The 21,025-nt window shown below is 38.0% G+C and overlaps 1 protein-coding gene and 1 long non-coding RNA gene across 5 annotated transcripts in view; one reads left to right on the top strand and one right to left on the bottom strand.

Annotated features, from left to right (window-relative positions):
• SVEP1 (sushi, von Willebrand factor type A, EGF and pentraxin domain containing 1) overlaps positions 1 to 21,025 on the top strand; it is a 195,020-nt gene that overhangs the window by 44,681 nt on the left and 129,314 nt on the right. For 3 of the 4 annotated variants that reach the window (XR_004819523.1, XM_035723592.1, XM_035723593.1), the window contains exons 4-5: positions 13,664 to 13,822; positions 16,147 to 16,326. Coding sequence is in view for 3 of the 4 variants with exons in the window: in XM_035723592.1 (XP_035579485.1) it covers positions 13,664 to 13,822; positions 16,147 to 16,326 (339 nt within the window). In the remaining variant the exon portion in view is untranslated. Of the gene's footprint in view, positions 1 to 1,050; positions 1,167 to 13,663; positions 13,823 to 16,146; positions 16,327 to 21,025 lie in introns of all 4 variants that reach the window. The other variant, XM_035723594.1, reaches the window with a different exon arrangement.
• Positions 6,744 to 21,025, bottom strand: part of LOC118356191 — a 37,626-nt gene continuing 23,344 nt past the window's right edge. Inside the window, exon 3 of the long non-coding RNA XR_004819524.1 lies at positions 6,744 to 6,875. This is a non-coding gene — a long non-coding RNA (uncharacterized LOC118356191). The remainder of the gene's footprint in view (positions 6,876 to 21,025) is intronic.

The following is a 21,025-nucleotide window of genomic DNA, read 5'->3' on the forward strand; positions in this document are numbered from 1 at the left end:
TTTTAATCAAAAAAGAGTTGTTTTACTGGGTATACAGTATTATTCTTAACCTAGAAAATACAAAGAAATAAATTGGAAATCACTAGAATTAATAGATTTATAAGGTAGCAAGATAAATACTTCAAAATCAATAAATTTTTATGCAGAGACATTAAGTTTAAAAAATCTTACAACATTCCATGCACAATAATAAGAAAAAAATATATATTTCCTAAGAATAATTTGAAAGAGAATTGTGTGACCCTCATGAGGAACTATAAAATTTTATTGAAACTGATATATGAATAAGGTCAATTTATGCAGGAGGAATACTAATTTCCAATCATTCTAATACTCATGTACACTCTTCATCATATAATGTTCCATGGTTCAAGGTATCTGTAAAACAGTAGTTAGGCATGAAGAAATATCCCTGACCGCTGACCAGCCACACCTGTGTAGTGACCTAGTGCCCCAGACTCCAAAATCCGGTTTCTCAATCTTGGAAATTTTTGGATGCACCTTGAAATTTTGCTTCTTTGCCTTTTGCTTTTGAATTATCACATTTTTTTTCTTTTGAGATAATTGTAGTGTCACATGCAGTTTTAAGAAATAATACAGAACGATCCTCTATATCATTTTCCTAGTTTCTCCCAATGGTAACATCTTGTAAAATTATAATGTCATATCACACTGTGGATATTGACATGGATGCAGTCAAGATACAAAATAATCCCACCCACCACAAGGATTTATAATGTGCTCTTTTAGAGCCCCAAACACTTCCCTTCTGGTCCTGGTTGCCCTCACTTTGACCTCTTGCAAATGCTAATCTGTTCTCCATTTCTATAATTTTGTCATCTCAAGATTGTTATATAATCATTCCCTCAGCAGAGGAAGAGGGATGACGAGTATTGTCTTATTCCTGCCAAGTGAACATAGATATCTATGTTCCTCATTTTGCCCCTACTGACACTGATACATGTGTATGAGTCCTCATTACTGCTGGATGTGGATGGAATTTCTGGCTCTAGGAAGGCCTCCTCATTGTTCCCCACATGACCTCCCCAGACACTACAAAGAGGGGACCTCTTTGCTACTTGGTGGTGATGAAAGTTCTGACTCTCCGTGGGCCAACTCTGACACCACTCCAGAGGGGGTGAGGAAAGACCCCTTGCTACTTCCAGGTGAGTGTGGAAGTGAGACACAACCCTCACCCCTGTCAGCTCCATTGGTGTGAAAGACCCATCTCTCTACTTGGTCGTCTCTGATACCACTCTACCAGAGGTGTTGGGGTGAGAGTGGTGGTTGCTAGAGCTTTGCAAGATTGGAATCTAGACTTCCCTCTTGGTCTCTGCCTGGTATGGCTGCACTGGGCCACAGTTTTTCTGTGGTGTTTGGCTGGAGTAGAGGAGTTGACTGGTTCTTGTCTAAAAGTGTCCTAACTGCCATTTCTTCATCCTTTGGCTGGAGAGAACAGTATTTTGTTGTTTTGGAGGGTTTTTTTGTCCATTCCCACTGGTGTTTTGGATGGCCAGCTTCTCTAGCCCTAAGTCTGCGATGTGTGAGGAAAGAAGAAGCCCAAGGAACTCACTACCATGTTGGGCTTTGGTTCTCAAGGTCCCTAGTGGTCTGCCTTTTTATTAGTGTCATTTTACATTTATTTTTATGTAACATTCAGAGTTTTTAGTTGTCTTACCAGGAAGACTAAGAAAAAGTACATCTCTATCTTCTCAGAAACAGATTCTTCTACTTTTTGTGTGCATCATATCTTCTCTGGTGACACATTTTTCCATGTTGGTTGTATCAATTCAACAGTGGTATTGCTTTTTATGTGTTAACTAGGCACACCTTTTGTGGAAACACAGTGATGTCTGTTTTTCCCACATCTTATGCCCAATGATGACTTATTTCTATTGAAACCAAAAGTAAAATGGAAAAAGAATAACTAATGACCAATAAATAAAGGATAACAACTTTAGAAAAAGTTACAGAGAAAAATCTTGATTTTTTTTTTTTTTTTGCCATTAAGAAAAAAAAAGCATTCATCATAGTTCAAGGTTCTGAAATGATCCTTATGTAGAGGGAAAAATGGGAGTGACTGAATCATACCATGTGTTTGAATGAAATGTTATTGTCCTTCAAAATAATTCTCCAGAATCACCCAGAGTGTTCTTATCACGTACCTTAACTTGAACATTGTCATTGTTCTCAATTTTTTAAGGATAAACTCCTAGCTTTTGAATGTGGCCTATCCAGTCTTCATGGTTTTGGCACCCACTTACTTTTCTAGCCTCACCCCTCTGTACTCCAGCCAGCGTGAATGCTTGTTTTTTCAAGCATGCTCTCTCTTGCCTCTGGGCCTGCACGTGTTGATCCCTCTGTTTTGAATGCCATCCCCCTACGCCTACACTTCTCATGTCTGTGCATGGTTCTGGTCTCACTCTGAAATCACTTTGACCAAAAATGCTGACCACCCACCCCTGCTTCAAGTCTAGGTAATGTCTCTCTTATGCATTGTCACATAACGTGGTACTTTGCCCCTTTTAATCGTCCCTGTAAGACTACAATGTCTCTAAGGGTACAGATAGAGTTCCCTCTTATTCTCTATCCCCAGTATCCTGTTAACCTGTCATATCCTTCTCATCCCTACAGAGGGTCATGAAATTTTAGTGTTACAACTACTTGGTTACAAACGTGATCACCCATGGTATCATAATGGAAAAACCAGTTCTTTAATTGGTTATATAACATAGAGAAGGGCAGACAGTGTCAGAGCCAGTAATAATTACCAGACTTCTCTTCCAGGGATTCTCACTTGATCCTTTGCACCACACCCTACTTTAATGGATGAACTGGGAGAAAGGTGGTGACATGGTGAAATTTAATGTGTTGAAAGCATTGCAATTGCCAAAGTGAAATACTTGCAATTTTATTTACACACAGATTATTCAGAAAACAATCCAAATACTTTAATATGGGAAGATGGAAGGACAAAAATTGCTAGATGAGTGGACTACTTCAAGGTGCAGTAGACTAGACCACCCAGATATCAGAATGAATGCCAGTGGAAGAGATCATTCTAAATTGGGGTTTATGGAAACTACAGAAGGGAATCATTTAAATCTATCCATTGACTCCTTTAACTATCCAGTATCTTTTAGGTATTTTGGAAGATATGAATGTTGCCCAGTACTTGCCTTAAAGTAGCTTATTATGAAATGGAGCTATATAATAACTATACAGAAGTCACAAGCTTATTATGAAATGGAGCTATATAATAACTATACAGAAGTCATGAACAAAGCTTTATGGTTAATCCAGTTCCAAGCAACTGAGTGTAAATGAAAATTAAAATGATCTGACATATATGGTATACAAAATGCTGTAGCTGTTCTAAAAATGTTTACTTTTAGTTATGGAGGTGATGGGATTTGCGCTGGGTTTGAATGATAGGATTTAGACAGTTAGAAATAGGAGGTACCACTGTGGAGAACAGAACGTACAGACCGGTGGTGGATATTAGCAGTAGCTTGTATGGATGTGTGAATGGGCTAAATCTATGAACATAGTGGGGTTCTGGGCAAGAAAGTTAGGCAGTAGGACCTAGATTGTACTAGGACTTGAATTCCAGGCTGCAGAGATGGCCTTTGGTTAATTGGCAACTGCAAGCCATTGGAGATTTCTGAGCACGAAAGGGGTGTGATTGAAGATGTGTTACAGGGATATTAATTTGGCATCTGTGGACAGAAATCATTGAATGTAGAGTAACCTAGAAGAGGAGTTGTATGTATGGAGGTTACAGCATCATAAAATAATAAGGTCCTAAATTAGTGTAGCAACAGTAGACGTGGAAAACAACAGATATCCACATTTCCAAACTCCCGAAGATCTTAAAGTCTTATTGAAGTGAGGTAGAGACGATGAGGGAGGGAGAATATCAAAGGCAAGTATGGCCTAAGACGTGACTCGTAATTTACCACTCCTTGTAAGACCACAGGGAAATGAATTTGACAACCACCAAACCATTCTCAGAATTTTTCTGCCTTTCTTACTGCCAAGGTTGTTCCTTAAATCCAAAATATGTGATTTCTCTCTTTCCTTAGGTCAGGCTAATATTCAGCAATTATGCATTAGTACAGTTGTAAATGTGGTTAGGATATTGGAATACTTATGTACTGGTTGGTGAATAGCTACTTCCCTAAGTGTCTTAAATGTTCCTTTACTGATCTGACCCCTTTTCCAGGCTCACTTGTACCTGTCCCATAGTCCAGCATCTGTAGAGGTAGTATCTGGCAGATGAGTGGGTCTGTAGAATTCTGCTTGATGCTACAGCTGATGTCTATTGTCATTGATCAATGATCATGTCATTCTGAGTTGTAATATTTTGAACAGTACCCTTATCATGCATGAAGTTTTCTCCCAGAAGGTTCTCAAGTTCTTCAAGCAATAGATCTATATGTGTTTGAGTCTCAGAGATAGATCCACCCTAGGTTGAAGTTGAAACCCTGTTGCACTGAAATGCATAGGATTTCACATTTAAATAATTGATTAATTGGTTATTTTATTTTATTATTTACAAGAGAACACTTCTACATTTTTATTTCAGTAAGTGTAAATCCTTGAGGAGTACAGCATCACGTGGATTCTGTGGCCAGTGACCTTAGCCGGAAGGTTGCTTTGGAATTTGGCATGGACCATACCACTGTCTCCATGAGCATGAGTTACTTTTCCCCAGGTTACTCTGGTTTTGTTGTTGTTGTTGTTGTTGTTGTTGTTTGGTTGGTTGGTTTGGTTTGATTTTGGTTTTGGTTTTCCACCAGGAGTCACTGTGGTGTTCTTTGTTTTATACACAGAAGTGCATCTCTTGCCTAGATAGAATTCAGGTTCATCTCAAGCATAAACACCTTCCATTTTAAGGAGGGCTGTGTGCTCCCTCTGGTTCCAGAAACCAGTAAAAATGGCCTTGGACCATAACCTTCCAGGCATTTTTGTCATTTTAGGAGTCCTGCTCCCAGCAGGCCTCCACAGGCTCCAAAATGGCCTGATTAATTGGTAATTTTAAAAACTGTTAATACCAAGTGCTGGTGAGAGTACAATAAGATATATACTTTTAGTCCAAATAATGGAAATACCAAGTAATTTGGCAATAGGCTAATGAGTTCAAAAAGTTAATATTATTTTGCTTAAGAAAAAAATTTTCGGTGGATAAAAAAATAACAGGGAAAGTTGTTTATAATTATAAAAAATTGGATTCAACTTACCAATATGGTTTAGCTTACGGTAAATTTTATTTTCTTCTTTATATGATTCTGAGTTACTGGCTATTTGAGAAAGAATAAACAGGGTTAAAGATAATGTTAAAATCTCCAGTGGCCTCTCCTTAAAGTGCTTGCCCACAAAATTTTTGTTGTAAAACTTAGGATGATCTCACATTTCTCGTCCAGACAGTAAACACCTTAAGACGATTAAGAACACGGAGTTTCCAACAAAAAAGGCTTTGCCTAAGTATTTTGTACTTAGCCAGGTTGTATTTCTCTCTCTCTCTCTATCTGTGTGACATATATTAATTCTTAGCAATATAATAATTACTTTGCTGATGCATCCTCTTTAAGACATGGTCTTTTGAGGGTTTTATTTTTTGTTTTTTGATAGACTTGTCCTGATCCATCAGTAATCTCCTTTCCAGTCTGAGCAGATGCTTCTCTTTGCAACGTGGCCTCCTGCAGCCAGTGATCCATTTGCTGCTTTGGCACCACACAGTTGCTCAAATTCACAATTTTGTCCAGATACGCTGTACTTCAGCCAAATAAGCTAACCAATCGTGGGAAGATTGACAGTATGCTAATTCATTTACCACAGATTCAGTTGTGCAGTATCCAAGGCAGTTAAAAGCCTCCTATCTAATTCATTAATGAACACGGAAAGGATCTTGGCTGTCTCGTAAAAGCAAGTTTCCTCGTATGCATGCCATGTATGCTTGTCTTATAATTGTGACAATACTGGGTCAGCGTGGGGAAAACTGGTTCTCTTCTAGGGCAGTGAATCCCTGTGCTCAAAATTCTAGCACAGCTATTTGTAGGAACAGATTCCTTATTCAGATCAAATCCATAAAGTTGAGAAGGAGCCTGATGTTGTAAGAATAAAGAGCCTTTCTCAGGGGGCCCAGATACTTGCTTGGTGCCCTTCCTAGATAGAGCAGAAACTAGGGCTTTTGAGTTGCATGACTCTTTTTTTTTTTTTAAAGATTTTAGTTATTTATTTGAGAGAGAGAGAATGAGAGATAGAGAGCATGAGAGGGAAGAGGGTCAGAGGGAGAAGCAGACTCCCCGCTGAGCAGGGAGCCTGATGCGGGACTCGATCCCAGGACTCCAGGATCATGACCTGAGCCGAAGGCAGTCGCTTAACCAACTGAGCCACCCAGGTGCCCGAGTTGCATGACTCTTGAATGGCATTGTAATCTACCCAAATGGGCACCCTTGGAGTTGTGTAGCGCACAGTCTGAATGCAGCTACCTTACCACTCTAGTTCTTCAAAGGAATTTATTAACCTTTGAAGATGAATTGTGCAAGGACAGAGGCTCTTAATACTTACTAAATTTTTAAAAATCAATCTTAGATTATGTATATGAAGGAATTTTATAAAGTATTTGCTACTGTATATGTTATTTATATTAACTAAAATAGTCATCTAACAAATTAATATTTAGTGGATAGGATGGATTAGAGAGAATGGAGGTTTCTTTGTATTTTACAAATTCCAGACTGGTTGACATTTTAATTTATTTCAGTCAAAGAATTGCACTGTCAGCTGAAGAAAAATCTAACATTAGCACAACGTGATAGCTTCAAGAATCACACTTCCAGTAATCGTAGCTGATAACCGCCAAGATGTTTCTGAAAAGAGAAAGTGCTTGTTTTACCAACAACTAAGAGAGCAATTAAGAAATAATATTTGGGACATTTCCAGGAAGGAAACATTTAATATTTAAAGGAAAAGAACATACCCCAGCCCTTTACCATCACTTGTGAAACTTGCTCAAACCACAGTTTTATTTCTTCTTTTCAATTTCAACTTTTGCTTGGTTTTAGATGAGGAATTTCCCCCCTTGGGTATCAAAGAAGTTGATTACACCTCTCCCACTAGAATTGTGCAATGCCTTTAAATAGTTCTCCTCAAGTCTGTTTTCCATTATCATTATGAATTTCACAATACATTTCCAAATGTACTTTGGGATATTTTTATCCAAACACTGTTATCCAGTGTTGTCAACTCTTGATTACTCAAACCGTTCTGGAGGGTAATATTGTTAAGATGACTTTGTTTTTATGTAATATTATTTTAAAAATAAACTATAAAATCTGTAAACAGAATATGACTGCTCATATGGAAGATTTCTTTAACTTACTTTCTAGTATGATTCTATTTATAGAAACATCAAATGTTAGCATTGAAAAGGTCATAGTCATCATTAGTTGTAACTTCTGTATTTTGTAGGAAAAGAAAAGAAAGTCGCTTGCCAGTGACCGCGTAGCTCTTCAGTAGAAGAGCCAAGGTTGCAACTCGGTTGTCTTGACTCCAGGTCCAGTGTTCTTTTACTTCACCCAATTATTATTCTCTCTGACTTTAGTCCTCCCTCCACATTAAACCCACCTCCACCTTCCAACAAAGCTTGTTTTCCCTTGCCCTTCTTTGATTGAGTGACTGTTGGTCAGGAACTGGGATGGCTAATGACTAGGTCAGATCATTGGAAGACTCTCTGAACATACAAGAGCATGTTGCCCACTGAGAGAGAGAGACAAGTGCATGTGTTACATACAGTGTGACATGTGCCAGAGCAGAGGTAAGGGTAATGTACTCTGGGGGCTCAGCAGTGAAGCCAACAAAATCTGAAAAAGTTGGAGGAGCTTTGAAGAATGAGTTAGTCTTGAAGGATGCTGGAGGCTCACTCAGACAAAGGAAAGCATATGCAAAGGCAGAAGCTAACTAGAAGATAAGAAAGAGAGGTAATATTTACCAAGCACCAGAGCATCTACCAGGCACAACACATCTAGGAAGGAAGTATAATTACCTCTTTTATTGTCCAGAAAGTTAAGAGCTGGGGACCTTCTAAAATTAATGCCAGATATTGTTGCTTTACTCACATTATTTCAGTTAATTCAAACAACAAAATTTATAAGGAAGGTACTATTAATATTACACACAAAGAAACCAAGTCTCAGAGAAATGAAGTAGTTGTTCAAACTCCCAAGTCCGGTAAATTGAGATGGGGGAGGCGTAGTGCACTTGATTCTGAAGCAGGTTCTAACTGGGATATGGAATTCACTGATTCCTTATAGCAAACATACAGGAAAGCTGCAGACATATCAAAGATGTCCTTATATGTCAGAGTGAAGAGAGGGGGCCTCATTCTGTTGGTGCAGTTTTTAAGTAGAAAGTTATTTGATCAGATTTATATTTTAGGAAGATGCTCAGGCAGCAACATTCATGGTGGAATGAAGAGTAGAGATGGAGGCTGAGGGACGAGTAAAGGGCTTTGTAAAAACCTGAGTGAGAGATGGTAAGTCCAGATCTAAGACCGGGCAATGCTGCTGGTGGGAGGGGGGAGATGCAGAGGATTTTTAAGGAGAAAAATCCAAACAACACAGTTTTCATTTGGATATTGGAGGAGATAGAGGGAGGAGGAATCAAAGTGATCTCTGAGGTCAGAGAACCAGTAACTGTGAAATGAAATATAGCATCTGCGATAATGACTTTCTTTTACATATAATTTTAATTTACTTTTAATTTTTTTTGCACAAGTAATACCTATTCAGCATAGCAAAACTAGAAAATGTAGATCAACAAAAATGAACCTGAAAGTCTCATAATTCTACCATGAATATATACCATGCATATATAACCTTAAAGATAATTTCCTTGAAGTCTTATGTATGTATTTATTAGCCAAAAGGATCATATAATACATATGGTGTTTGAAACATGCTTTATTACACTCAACTACATAATCTGAATGATTTTATGTGTCAAGAATTTTATTTTTATGGCTCATATTCCACTGAATGGATGAGTAATAAGAATTTAACAAACTGTCCATCTCTTGACGTTTGTGTATAGCCAGTGCTGAGTGTGTAATGATAAAGAACAATTATACACACATATTTACTTACCTTTACTTGGGACAAATTCTTAGAAATGAAGTGCTTTATCAAAAGGAAAGCTCCTTTTGAGGCTTTTGATGTCTACCCTCAGGTTTCCTACAGAGGAGGAGAGAACCTGTTTGCTCACATGCTTACTGGCAATTGGTGGTATTAACGTCCTTTAAAAATTTTGCCGAATTAAAAAGTAGCCATCACTTTACATTTCTTTATCATGAGTGAGGTTAGATTGTTTATCTTGTGATTATTGGTTATTTTCATTTTTTTCTGTAGGAAATTACTAGTTCTTATTCTTTGTTGACTTTTTTTATTGGAGTATTCATTTCTTTTTCATGTATTGGAAAAAGCTCTTTATTTCTCCTTAAGGTAGTAATATAAAATTTTTTGAAATATTTAGTGTATCTTTGTACATAATCATTTTTAACCTGTAAGTCTGGCTTATTTTAAGTGTGTATCTTATCAACAGGATTAAATTAACCCATGAATAATATTTATTATAGATGATATGTTTGAATTTTCTTCTATTATGTTAGTTTATGCTGTTGTTTTTTTTTTTTAAAGGTTTTATTTATTTATTTGAGAGAGAGAATGCATGAGTGGAGGAAGGGGCAGAGGGAGAGGGAGAAGCAGACTCCCCACTGAGCAGGGAACCGGACTCGGGGCTCAATCCCAGGACCCCGGGATCATGACCCTAGCCAAAGGCAGACGCCTAACTGACTGAGCCACCCAGGTCCCGCAATTTATGTTGTTTTGTTTTTTCATTCTTCCTGCTATTTCTTTTATTTTCTTAATGTTTTTCTATCTTTGTTCTTTGGGTTTTTTTCCTCTTCCACTGATTTAGAGGTTATGCATTCTTTTTCTATTCATAGTTATTTGTATTTTTTTATGTACAAATGTGATCCTCAGTTTTTCTTTCAGTTTTATCATATTGATGTTTATAAAAAGAAATGAGAACTCTCTCTTGTTCATCTTCCCATTCATCTCCCAATTTCTTTATATTATGCAAAGATTATTTTCTTCTTTCGATCATATGTCTTGCTTTTTAAGAAGGAGCCTTATTTGATATTTATTTTTATTTTTGCAATTTTAGCAAGATATGTAGTGGTATATACTGTATGTTCTACTAGTTTTATTAAATACCATTTCTTCCCATACTTGAGTTTTTAATTTTTATTTCTTTTCACTCAGTGAAATGCATTTTTATTTCCAGAAGCCATGCATATCCTTCAGTGGCTTCCTCTTCCTCATATTCACCAGTAGCTTGCCCAGATATAGAATTTGGGGCTCATAATATTTTTTCCACATAGCTATATATCTTACTTCCATTCTTTCTCCTGCCATTTGATTTTGCACAGGAGAAATGAAATATCAGTTTGATGTTCCCATTTATAAATATTTTGCTTTTCTTTCCTAGATGATTGCTTTTCCTTTATCCTGGGTGTCAATTACTTTTTATTAATTTTGCCTGAAACTTGATGAGGTTTTTTTTTTTTTTTGCACCAAATCTTCAAGTAAGGAATGTATTCCTGTGTTACTATCACAACTAGTACTGTTCCTAGGTTTACTCAGTTCTGTTCTGGAATTTTATGGCTTCTTTTTACTGTCTCAAAGGACAAGTTTAATTTCGCTGTTATAATTTGCATTTTCTTCTCCATCTGTGTGTTTATCTTAATCATTTTCTCCTACAGCTGCTGACTTCTGTTTAAAGAAGACCACATTGTCTTGCATCTTCTTGAGGATCTGTGCAAATATTTACTGAACATTTGCTAGAAATACTCAATAATATGAATAATTCAATAATAATTCAATATTTAATACCATGATGCTTTGATGCAATGTTCTCTTTCTGCTGACGTATTTTTCATAAGTCACATATGATTATAACTACTTTTATAATATTTTTATCGTTATTTTTTGTTAAGATTTTATTTATTTATCTGACAGAGAAAGCGAGAGAGCCCAAGCAGGGGAAACAGCAGAGGGAGAGAGAGAAGCAGCCTCTCTGCTGAGCAGGGAGCCTGATGCAGGGCTCCATCCTAGGACCCTGGGATCATGACTTGAGCTGAAGGCAGACACTTAGCTGACTGAGCCACCCAGGTGCCCCTGTTTTGCTCATTCTTAAATACTGTCACAGATTTAGCCAGTTCCAGAATTTTCTACTAAATATCATGGGAGAATGTTTCCTTCTGTTTTTAAATGTAATCAATTTCAGAAGCATGGTTATTTTTTTCTAATAATTACATTATATAATCAATCTTGTCTTTTATATTTTTAGCCTATTATAGTAGTTAATACAAGGATTTTAGCATCTAAGAGACCTGGATGGTTTTTGAGACACAGCACATGTGGTGGTAAAGAACCTAGACTGTGGATACAAATTATCTAGATTCAAATTCCAGCTCTCCAGTTACTCACTGTGACTTTGGCAAGTTATTTAACTTCTTACTGCCTTAGTTTTCTCCTCTATAGAATGAGATTAATAATATTAGCTACCTCATAGGTTTTTAAGGAGATTAAAAAGGTAATATTTATAAATTGTGTAGAATAGTCCCTGGGACATAGTAAATGCCATATAAATATTTGCTTTAAAATTCTAGCTCTACTCTTCCTCTCAATTTTTTTGTAAACCTTAAAAAAATTCTTTTAAAAAAATAAGCCAGACCAAAAAAATAAACATAAATAAAAAATAAATAAGCCGGGGTGCCTGGGAGGCTCAGTCAGTTAAACATCTACCTTTGGCTCAGGTCATGGTCCCAGGGTCCTGGGATCAAGTCCCGCATCGGCTCCCTGCTCAGTGGGGAGTCTGCTTCTCCCTCTGACCCTCCCCTCCCATGCTTTCTCTCTCTCTCTCTCTGTAATAAATAAATGAAATATTTAAAAAAAAATAAATAAGCCAGACCTTATCTTCCCAGAAACAGGCCTTAAACAAATTAACAACAGGAAGAGGAAAGGAGTGTGCTATCCCTTAAAAACATTTGACTTGCTAATTAAAAATTATAAATGTAATTTTGAATTTTTTGTCTCAAAAATGTAGTAAACCCCAATGTTGAGTACTGAAAAACAATTCTAGCTCTGTTACCTACTGAGTAACTTTAGTCAAGTCTGCAAATCTCTCCATGCCTCAGTTTCTCATCTTTAAAATGGACCTAATACTAACAAAACTAATGCATTTATTAATAACAATATTAATCATCATTAATATTACTTGCTAATACTGTGTGGACTAAATGAAACAATTTATATAAAATATCATCACTTAAGTACACATTACTGAAATACTCCAGTGCATACTTGACTGTGCTACATCAAATTACCTGAGCTTGCAAGTCCCTCTATTCCTCAATTTCCTTATTATTGAATTCTCAATTTTGAGTTGTTTTACAGATGTATAACTCCAGAGAGGAAGTTACAGATTCAAAGTGACCTTGTCAGTGCAGATGGAGGGTATGAAGCAAGGTCAATTGGATCCTCCTTTTAATCTTTTTGTGTGTGTGTTTCTTTTTTCTTCCAAGGGCCTGTTTCCCATCAGTTGTATTATTACCCTCAAACTCTTCACTTTCTCCTATCCTCAGTCAAGTGCTTTGAACAGAAACAATGGGCCCTGTGCTCTTTGCATATGTAGTTCTCCTCTGCTGGGAGAGGGTGCAGGAGTGCAGTGGGGAGGGGGGGGACTGCACAGGTTGGGGGAGGAGAATATGGAGTCAACAATATTTATTAAGATTTTTTTTTATGTGTCATGTATCACTGATTCCTTTAGTCCCTTAACATGCATTGGTATTGTGGTTTTTCCCCCACAAATAAACCCAGATGTCTCATGCTGTGTTATGTTGTAATTGTAACTAATTGTGGGACTTAGGAGGCTACATCACTGCTTGAATGGGTAAAGAAAATGTGAGGTATATATATATGTATATATATGTATATCTACACACACACACACACACCACAGTGGACTATTACTCAGCCATCAAAAAGAATCTCTTGCCATTTGCAACAATGTGGCTGGAACTAGAGTGTATTACGCTAAGTGAAATAAGTCAGAGAAAGACAAATACCATATGATTTCACTCATATGTGGAATTTAAGAAACAAAACAGATGAAAATAGGGGAAGGGGAAAAAAAAAAAGAGAAGGAAGCAAACCATAAGAGACTTTTTAACTATAGAGAACAAACTGAGGGGTGCTGGAGGGAGGTGGGTGGGGATGGGCTGGATGGGTGATGAGCATTAAGAGGGCACTTATGATGAGCGCTGGGTGTTAAATGTAAGTGATGAATCACTAAATTCTACCACTGAAACTAATATGACACTATATGTTAACTAGAATTTAAATAAAAATTTGAAGGAAAAAAACCCCAAAACTACATCATTCTTACAAAAAGAATCTTCGTTTCTGTCCTTGTTCGAACTATATTATTATTTCTATGAAAAGATATTGTTTGGATTTTTTTCTGCCTACTTAGTCTCAAAAATGCTGTTAACTATCAATTCATCTATCATCAATTCATGTAAAATGGACTTCCCCAGCTTGCCCATCTGGGACGTACAAGCCAGAAGGTTCTCCAGGAGGAATCGGCACTTGCCTTCCATGTCCTGATGAAAATCACACCTCTCCACCTGGAAGTACATCCCCAGAAGACTGTGTCTGCAAGGAGGGATATCGGGCATTGGGCCAGACCTGTGAAGGTAAGTCTCCCACGTTTGGCAAATAGGAAATATAAAAGCTGATCTCTTTGAGAGGAGTGATGCTGGTGTTTCCATCCAATTCATTTTAAGTGATCTTTAATATTTCTTTCTCTAATCTTATTTGAGAGTTCTCTGTTTTTATTAAGTAGCATTTCTTGTCATTGCACACATCTATAATCTTGCTCCAGGAAAGTGGTCTGAGACCCCAGGAATGACAGAACCATGAAACCAGAAAGATTTAGTATTTGAAAAAGATCTATGAACCTAAAAGCCACAAATCTAACAATAAATTTGGTAACAAATGAGCTGGTTTTGGCTCTGGTGATATTTAAATCCATTTAAAGAGAATATTTTTATGAGTAAAGTATCTTGATAGTATTCATATCAAAAGTTAAAGTTATTTAATTAGCCTGTAACATGTACAAGAGGCTTTGGGATCTGTAGCAGATGTACTGTGTTGGACTTATTCTTTGTTTCACGCCACTTTAATTAAGAGGGAGAATAAATAATCACATATGAAGATCAAGAACTAGAAAAATCTCATAGCCACATAGGTATCAAAATAAAACATTTTTTTCTTTAAATTTTTTATTGTTATGTTAATCACCATACATTACATCATTAGTTTTTGATGTAGTGTTCCATGATTCATTGTTTGCGTATAACACCCAGTGCTCCATGCAGAACGTGCCCTCTTTCTTTAATACCCATCACCAGGCTAACCCATTCCCCCACCCCCCCTCCCCTCTAGAACCCTCAGTTTGTTTTTCAGAGTCCATCATCTCTCATGGTTCCTCTCCCCCTCTGATTTACTCCCCTTCATTCTTCCCCTCCTGCTATCTTCTTCTTCTTTTTTTTTTCTTAACGTATATTGCATTATTTGTTTCAGAGGTACAGATCTGTGATTCAACAGTCTTGCACAATTCACAGTGCTCACCATAGCACATACCCTCCCCAATGTCTATCACCCAGCCACCCCATCCCTCCCACCCCCAACCACTCCAGCAACCCTCAGTTTGTTTCCTGAGATTAAGAATTCCTCATATCAGTGAGGTCATATGATACATGTCTTTCTCTGATTGACTTATTTCACTCAGCATAACACCCTCCAGAAACCAAAAGAACAGTAGAACAGATCAACGAAACTAGGAGCTGGTTCTTTCTTTGAAAGAATTAACAAGATTGATAAACCCCTGGCCAGACTTTCCAAAAGAAAAGAGAAATGACCCAAATCAACAAAATCATGAATGAAAGAGGAGAGATCACAACCAACACCAAAGAAATACAAACAATTATAAGAACATATTATGAGCAACTCTATGCCAGCAAATTAGATAACCTGGAAGAAATGGATGCATTCCTAGAGATGTATCAACTACCAGAAATGAATCGAGAAGAAATAGAAAACCTGAACAGACCTATAACCACTAAGGAAATTGAAACAGTCATCAAAAATCTCCCAACAAACAAAAGCCCAGGGACAGATGGCTTCCCAGGGGAATTCTACCAAACATTTAAAGGAGAATTAATACCTATTCTCCTGAAACTGTTCCAAAAAATAGAAATGGAAGGAAAACTTCCAAACTCATTTTTGAGGCCACCGTTACCTTGATCCCAAAACCAGACAAAGACCCCATCAAAAAGGAGAATTACAGACCAATATCCTTGATGAACATGGATGCAAAAATTCTCACCAAAATACTAGCCAATAGGATCCAACAGTACATTAAAAGGATTATTCACCACGACCAAGTGGGATTTATCCCTGGGCTGCAAGGTTGGTTCAACATCCTCAAATCAATCAACATGATACAATACATTAACAAAAGAAAGAACAAGAATCATATGATCCTCTCAATAGATGCAGAAAAAGCATTTGACAAAGTACAGCATCCTTTCTTGATCAAAACTCTTCAGAGTATAGGGATAGAGGGTACATACCTCAATATCATAAAAGCCATCTATGAAACACCTATAGCGAATATCATTCTCAATGGGGAAAAACTGAGAGCTTTTCCCCTAAGGTCGGGAACGTGGCAGGGATGTCCACTATCACCACTGCTATTCAAAATAAAACATTTTTAAAGCTTAAAAAAGACTATTTAGTCTGTTTAAAAAATTTAATTGGAAGTAAATACATACCTAATAGGAGTGAGATGTAAGGGTTCTTCTTCCAAATATGCACTTAGAAATTGAAATGCAGTAAATAGGAATGATGTGGGTGACTTAACAGTGTGTCTAAAATGTCCTCTTAAAAAGACAAAGAAAAGGAGGCTGCTTCAAAGGCTAATTTTGCTTTTTTATTTTCTTTCTGTAAATGTTAGTTGTCCACTGCCCTGCCCTGAGGCCTCCTGAAAACGGTTACTTTATCCAGAACACTTGTAACAACCACTTCAATGCAGCCTGTGGGGTCCGATGTCACCCTGGATTTGACCTCGTGGGAAGCAGCATCCTCTTGTGTCTACCCAATGGTTTGTGGTCCGGTTCAGAGAGCTCCTGCAGAGGTATGCAAACTGCCAGTTCACATTGTTGATTGCCTTGCTTGATTTCCTTGATTTAAACTTTAATGGACCAGTGAAGTTCTTTGTTTCTTGTAATTTCATAGACCACAGACCACAGAAAGAGAAAAGATTATAGGACATCTGAAATCAGAACTACCAAGTTCAATTGACCACATCATCATAAACTATCCCCTTTATGTTTCTTTTATGAACAAGCAAAGAGCAAAGAAAGGGCCTTCCTGGGAAGGAAATGGACAGGTTACCCTAAACCTCAGATTTTAAGCAGCCAAGACAGGGTGCCAAGTGGAGTTTTGGAATGCTTGGAATGAGGGCTTTGAGGACTAATGTCATTGGAGGACTGGGAACCACACCGGGATCCTGCAGCAGGAGCAGTGAGCTGACTTGTATGTCTCCAGCCATTGCTAGGAATAGACAGTGTTCTATAGAAAGTGGGAATTTGCTAAAGTGAAATCCCAAAGAGCCTAGTCAGGCCAGTAGAAACAGGGATTTATGGTACCTCGAATAGAACATAAGGCTCCCACGTCAAAAAAAGAGAAAAACAAATAGAATGGTACCTTAGTTTACCTCCACTCTTGCCACCTCCTACTTCTTACAACTATTACACACAACTTCCTAAGTTTTCTTTTTTTAAAAAAATAAGTCCAGGGTTTTTTTTTTTAAGATTTATTTATTTATTTGAGAGAGCATGCATGCATGAGCTGGGGGCAGAGGAAAAGAATCTCAAGCAGACTCCTTGTTGAGCGCAGAGCCTGATGTGGGGTTGATCTCATGACTCTGAGATCATGACCTGAGCCGAAACCAACAGTTGGTCACCCAACTGACTGAGCCACCCAGGCTCCCCTTAGACAACTTCTCAAGGTTTCACAAGTAGGGTTGGAAGAGAGGGCTATCTAAGAAAAGAGGGGAACAAGCCAAAGGACTTGAGATTCCCTTCCCATCAAGCTTCTGAATACAGTATTTCCCCCCTACCTAGAGTTGCCAGATGAAACCCAGGACACCCAGTGAGATGCAAATTTTAGGTAAAGAACAGTGTTTAGTATAAGTCAGTCCCATACAAGATTTGGGACTGACTTATACTAAAAATGAGATGTTGATTTTCTAAAACTCAAATTTACCTGGATCTCCTCATTTGTTTGTTTGTTTTTGCTAAAATCTGGCAACCTCACCCCCACCACATCCCCTAGGCATCCTTTGGCAGTACAGCTTCGGATTTGATTGCTCCAGGACCCCCCATCACACAGTTCCCTGGAGTACTGTAAGGAGTTTTCTCTTGGTTCTTTGCACCCATAAGGGAAGGCAACCCACTCAGGCTCTGAGGTCATTTGTGAGCCCCAGGAGACCACCACTGCAGTTATCAGCTACCGGCATTGAACCCATCCATTAATATGAATCTGCCTAACTCAGGTCCCAACCCATACTCTTCTCTGTATCTACAAAGAAAAGAAGAAATCAGCAAAATTATACAAGGGGGACCTGAAAGAGAGGGGAAAAATGGACTCACTGAGATTCTGAGGCAATCACAGTGCTAAATAAGGCCAGGATGCCAAGAAATGGGAGAAATCTAAAAACAGAAGGATTTCTGAGGATAAAAAAAGAAGGTTGCAGACACAATGACCAGACAGTGAAAAGACAAATTAATAAGTTAGAAAACCAACTCAAGAAACTCTTCTGTAGGGGGCACCTGGGTGGCTCAGTTGGTTGGGCGTCTGCCTTTGGCTAGGGTCATGATCCCGGGGTCCTGGGATCAAGTCCCGCGTCGGGCTCCCTGCTCTGTGGGGAGCCTGCTTCTCCCTCTCCTCCCCACTTGTGCTCTCTCTCACTATCTCTGTCTCTCTCTCTCTCAAATAAATAAAAAACCTAAAAAAAGAAACTCTTCTGTAGGTAGGGAAGAATTTCAAAGAATAAAAAATACGAAAGAATAAAGTGAATGAGAGTCGTCCCAGGAAATAGACTCTTCTTATATTGGGAATCTAGAGAGAGAATGGCGTGAGGGAGAATATATCCCCAAGCTGAAATCTTGAAAATACACACAACTAACATTTTTGATATTCAGCTTAACATCACTTAATGAGTGCTAGAAAAAAATGATTGAAAACAGATCCATATCTGGAAATAATCTTAGTGAAATTTCTGAATGCCCTGGAAAAATGGAAAATTGTCCCCGTTTCACAGTTAGAAGTAAGTAGCACTACCTACAAAGGAAAGAGGATCCAACTTGAGCCTCTAATTAGCCATTGTAGATATGAGAAGATGAGAGTATGTTGCCAGGATTCTGAGAGAAAAGAATCAGACCCTAGATTTCCAAACTCAGACAAGCTACTGTTTATGTGGGAGGGCCAAGGAAAGACATTTTCAGTCCCGTAGTCTCAAATGGTAAAAAGCCACAGGCCGTTACTGAAAAAGTTAATCATAGAAAGCCTCTCAGATATATTCATATAAAGTCAACAGTTATAAGTTCTGTGTCAGATCTCTACCCCTTCTTCCAAACACTTAATGGCAGAGGGTGGAAAGCGTTGCATTTTAACCTTCCACTTACTGGCCTTCCAAAGAAGAGTGAGAGAAGCAAGTAGACAGCCCCTTTAGGATAAGGTCCGACCCCTGCCTCTTTACCTTCCACTGTCCATACCCTGAGCCTCGGATCCTGCACTAAAGCCATAAGAAATGGCCATGTCCTCTCAGGAAGCCATCCTTTGACAAGTTGTTCCTACAGCTTTGAGTGTCTGATAGGCCTGACTTTGCTGTTGGTCCCTATATATAAACCCTCTGCTGTTATCAAACTTCTCAGCCTGGATGGGATGACCTCTAACTTCTGTATGTGTGTCCACCAATCTGTTCTCCCCTGATTAGAACCCTTGTGCTCTGTGTCAGTGTCAGTGTCAGTGTCAGTGGGGGAAGCGAGGTCACCATGAGTGTCATTGGATCAGGGATTTATTTTAGGAATTCAGACCTTGCACAATTTTGGAAGAGCTGGCAAACTGAAGATCTAGAAGTTAGAACATCAGAGGTGTTACTACCAACTCAGTCTGTAAGGCCAAGCCAAATGTGTTGGGAGGTCTAAGAGAAGCTTTTTGCTTGTGTGTAACCACACCCCATGGCTCCACAGCCAAGAACCTGGCAGTGAGTTTGGGGCCTTCTTAGGTCAATACAGTTAGCAGTTGGGACTCAGAATGGAGGCTAGCAAAGACAAGCTGGAACCATGGGACATGTCTACATTTCCCATCACTGAGTCTGGCTGTAGTGACCACTGCTTCCCTTACTGCTTTCTCAAATCCAGGGCAGGTTCATCTTTGACCAATCCTAACCTGGCTTACAGTGAAGGGATTCTGGCAGCCTATTTCCCAGCTTAACCAACGTGTTATAATACAACCAACACACTTAACTTTTATTAATCAACTTGTGTATCACCGCTGCTAGACTGTTAGTTTTTTATGCGCACAGAATGTATCTTTTCCTCTCAATCCTTGGTTATACCACTGGTGAATGAACAAGAACTTGAATTTGACAAATACACACATTGATACATGCACTGATAAATAGATATGTTGGTGATCTACCTGTGTCACTTCCCATTATGCATGTGCATTTTTAAAAAGCATTCTCATTCTTATTTATGCAATTTAAGTTGATATTCTAATATAAATAAAATAATTTTATTTATTTTTTAATTTTTTTAAAAGATTTTATTTATGTATTTGACAGAGAGAGACAGCGAGACCAGGAACACAAGCAGGGGGAGTGGGAGAGGGAGAAGCAGGCTTCCCGCTGAGCAGGGAGCCCGATGTGGGACTCGATCCCAGGACCCTGGGATCATGACGTGAGCTGAAGGCAGACGCTTAACGACTGAGCCACCCAGGCGCCCTAAATAAAATAATTTTAATCAAAGCAGAGATATACTACAGGATCATGGCTCTTCCTAAGATCCTTTCAGTTTCATCCCCAAAGCTCTGCCTAACTTTCCAGTGTACAAAGCTGTTCCAAATGAAGATACGTAATCCCTTCCTCTGGCTCATCTTTAGTGAATTTAGTTACTTGAGATATTGTTCTTTGAAATATATACCATATTTCATTAATTCTACAACAATTTCTCCCCACATTTTAACATCCCTAAAAACTAAGATGCACCTTAAAATCAGTGGCATTTCATAGATATTGTTTCTTTATTTAGTGGCACATAAAATAATGGTGTGCCTCATGATTGGGGCATTCAGGATTCAATGAAATATGGCAGCTGCTTGGGGATTCACTTCTGTCTCAGGGTGGGTAACATAGAGAAAATAGTATTTTAGGATCTAATTTAAATCTAATTGTAGGAACAGAACCATTTTAGTTATGTTATCTTTTTCTTGAAAATCTTTCTGAAATTGAGACAGAAATGAAAGATCAGTGTAAAATATAAAGGCTTTTACAAATTTCATGTTGCACTCTTAATGTCTTATAGTGTTAAATAATAGTCAAAAGGCTTGAGTCTTATTCCTCCTTTGTATTCATCATAAAGCATTTATACTCTTTTTTAAAAATTTTTATCTGAATTATACACTTATTTCTAAACTCATAAGGATTTTTTTGTGGTTTCCTAATGATAACTCGCTAAACCACAACATCATAGTAAATTAAATTTTGTGATAGATTTTTTTTCTGATAAAATGGTCCAAACAACAAAAGAATCCTACATTTAACATCA

The sequence above is a fragment of the Zalophus californianus genome, chromosome 13 (genome assembly GCF_009762305.2).
Source record: "Zalophus californianus isolate mZalCal1 chromosome 13, mZalCal1.pri.v2, whole genome shotgun sequence".
Classification (NCBI taxonomy): Eukaryota; Metazoa; Chordata; class Mammalia; order Carnivora; family Otariidae; genus Zalophus; species Zalophus californianus.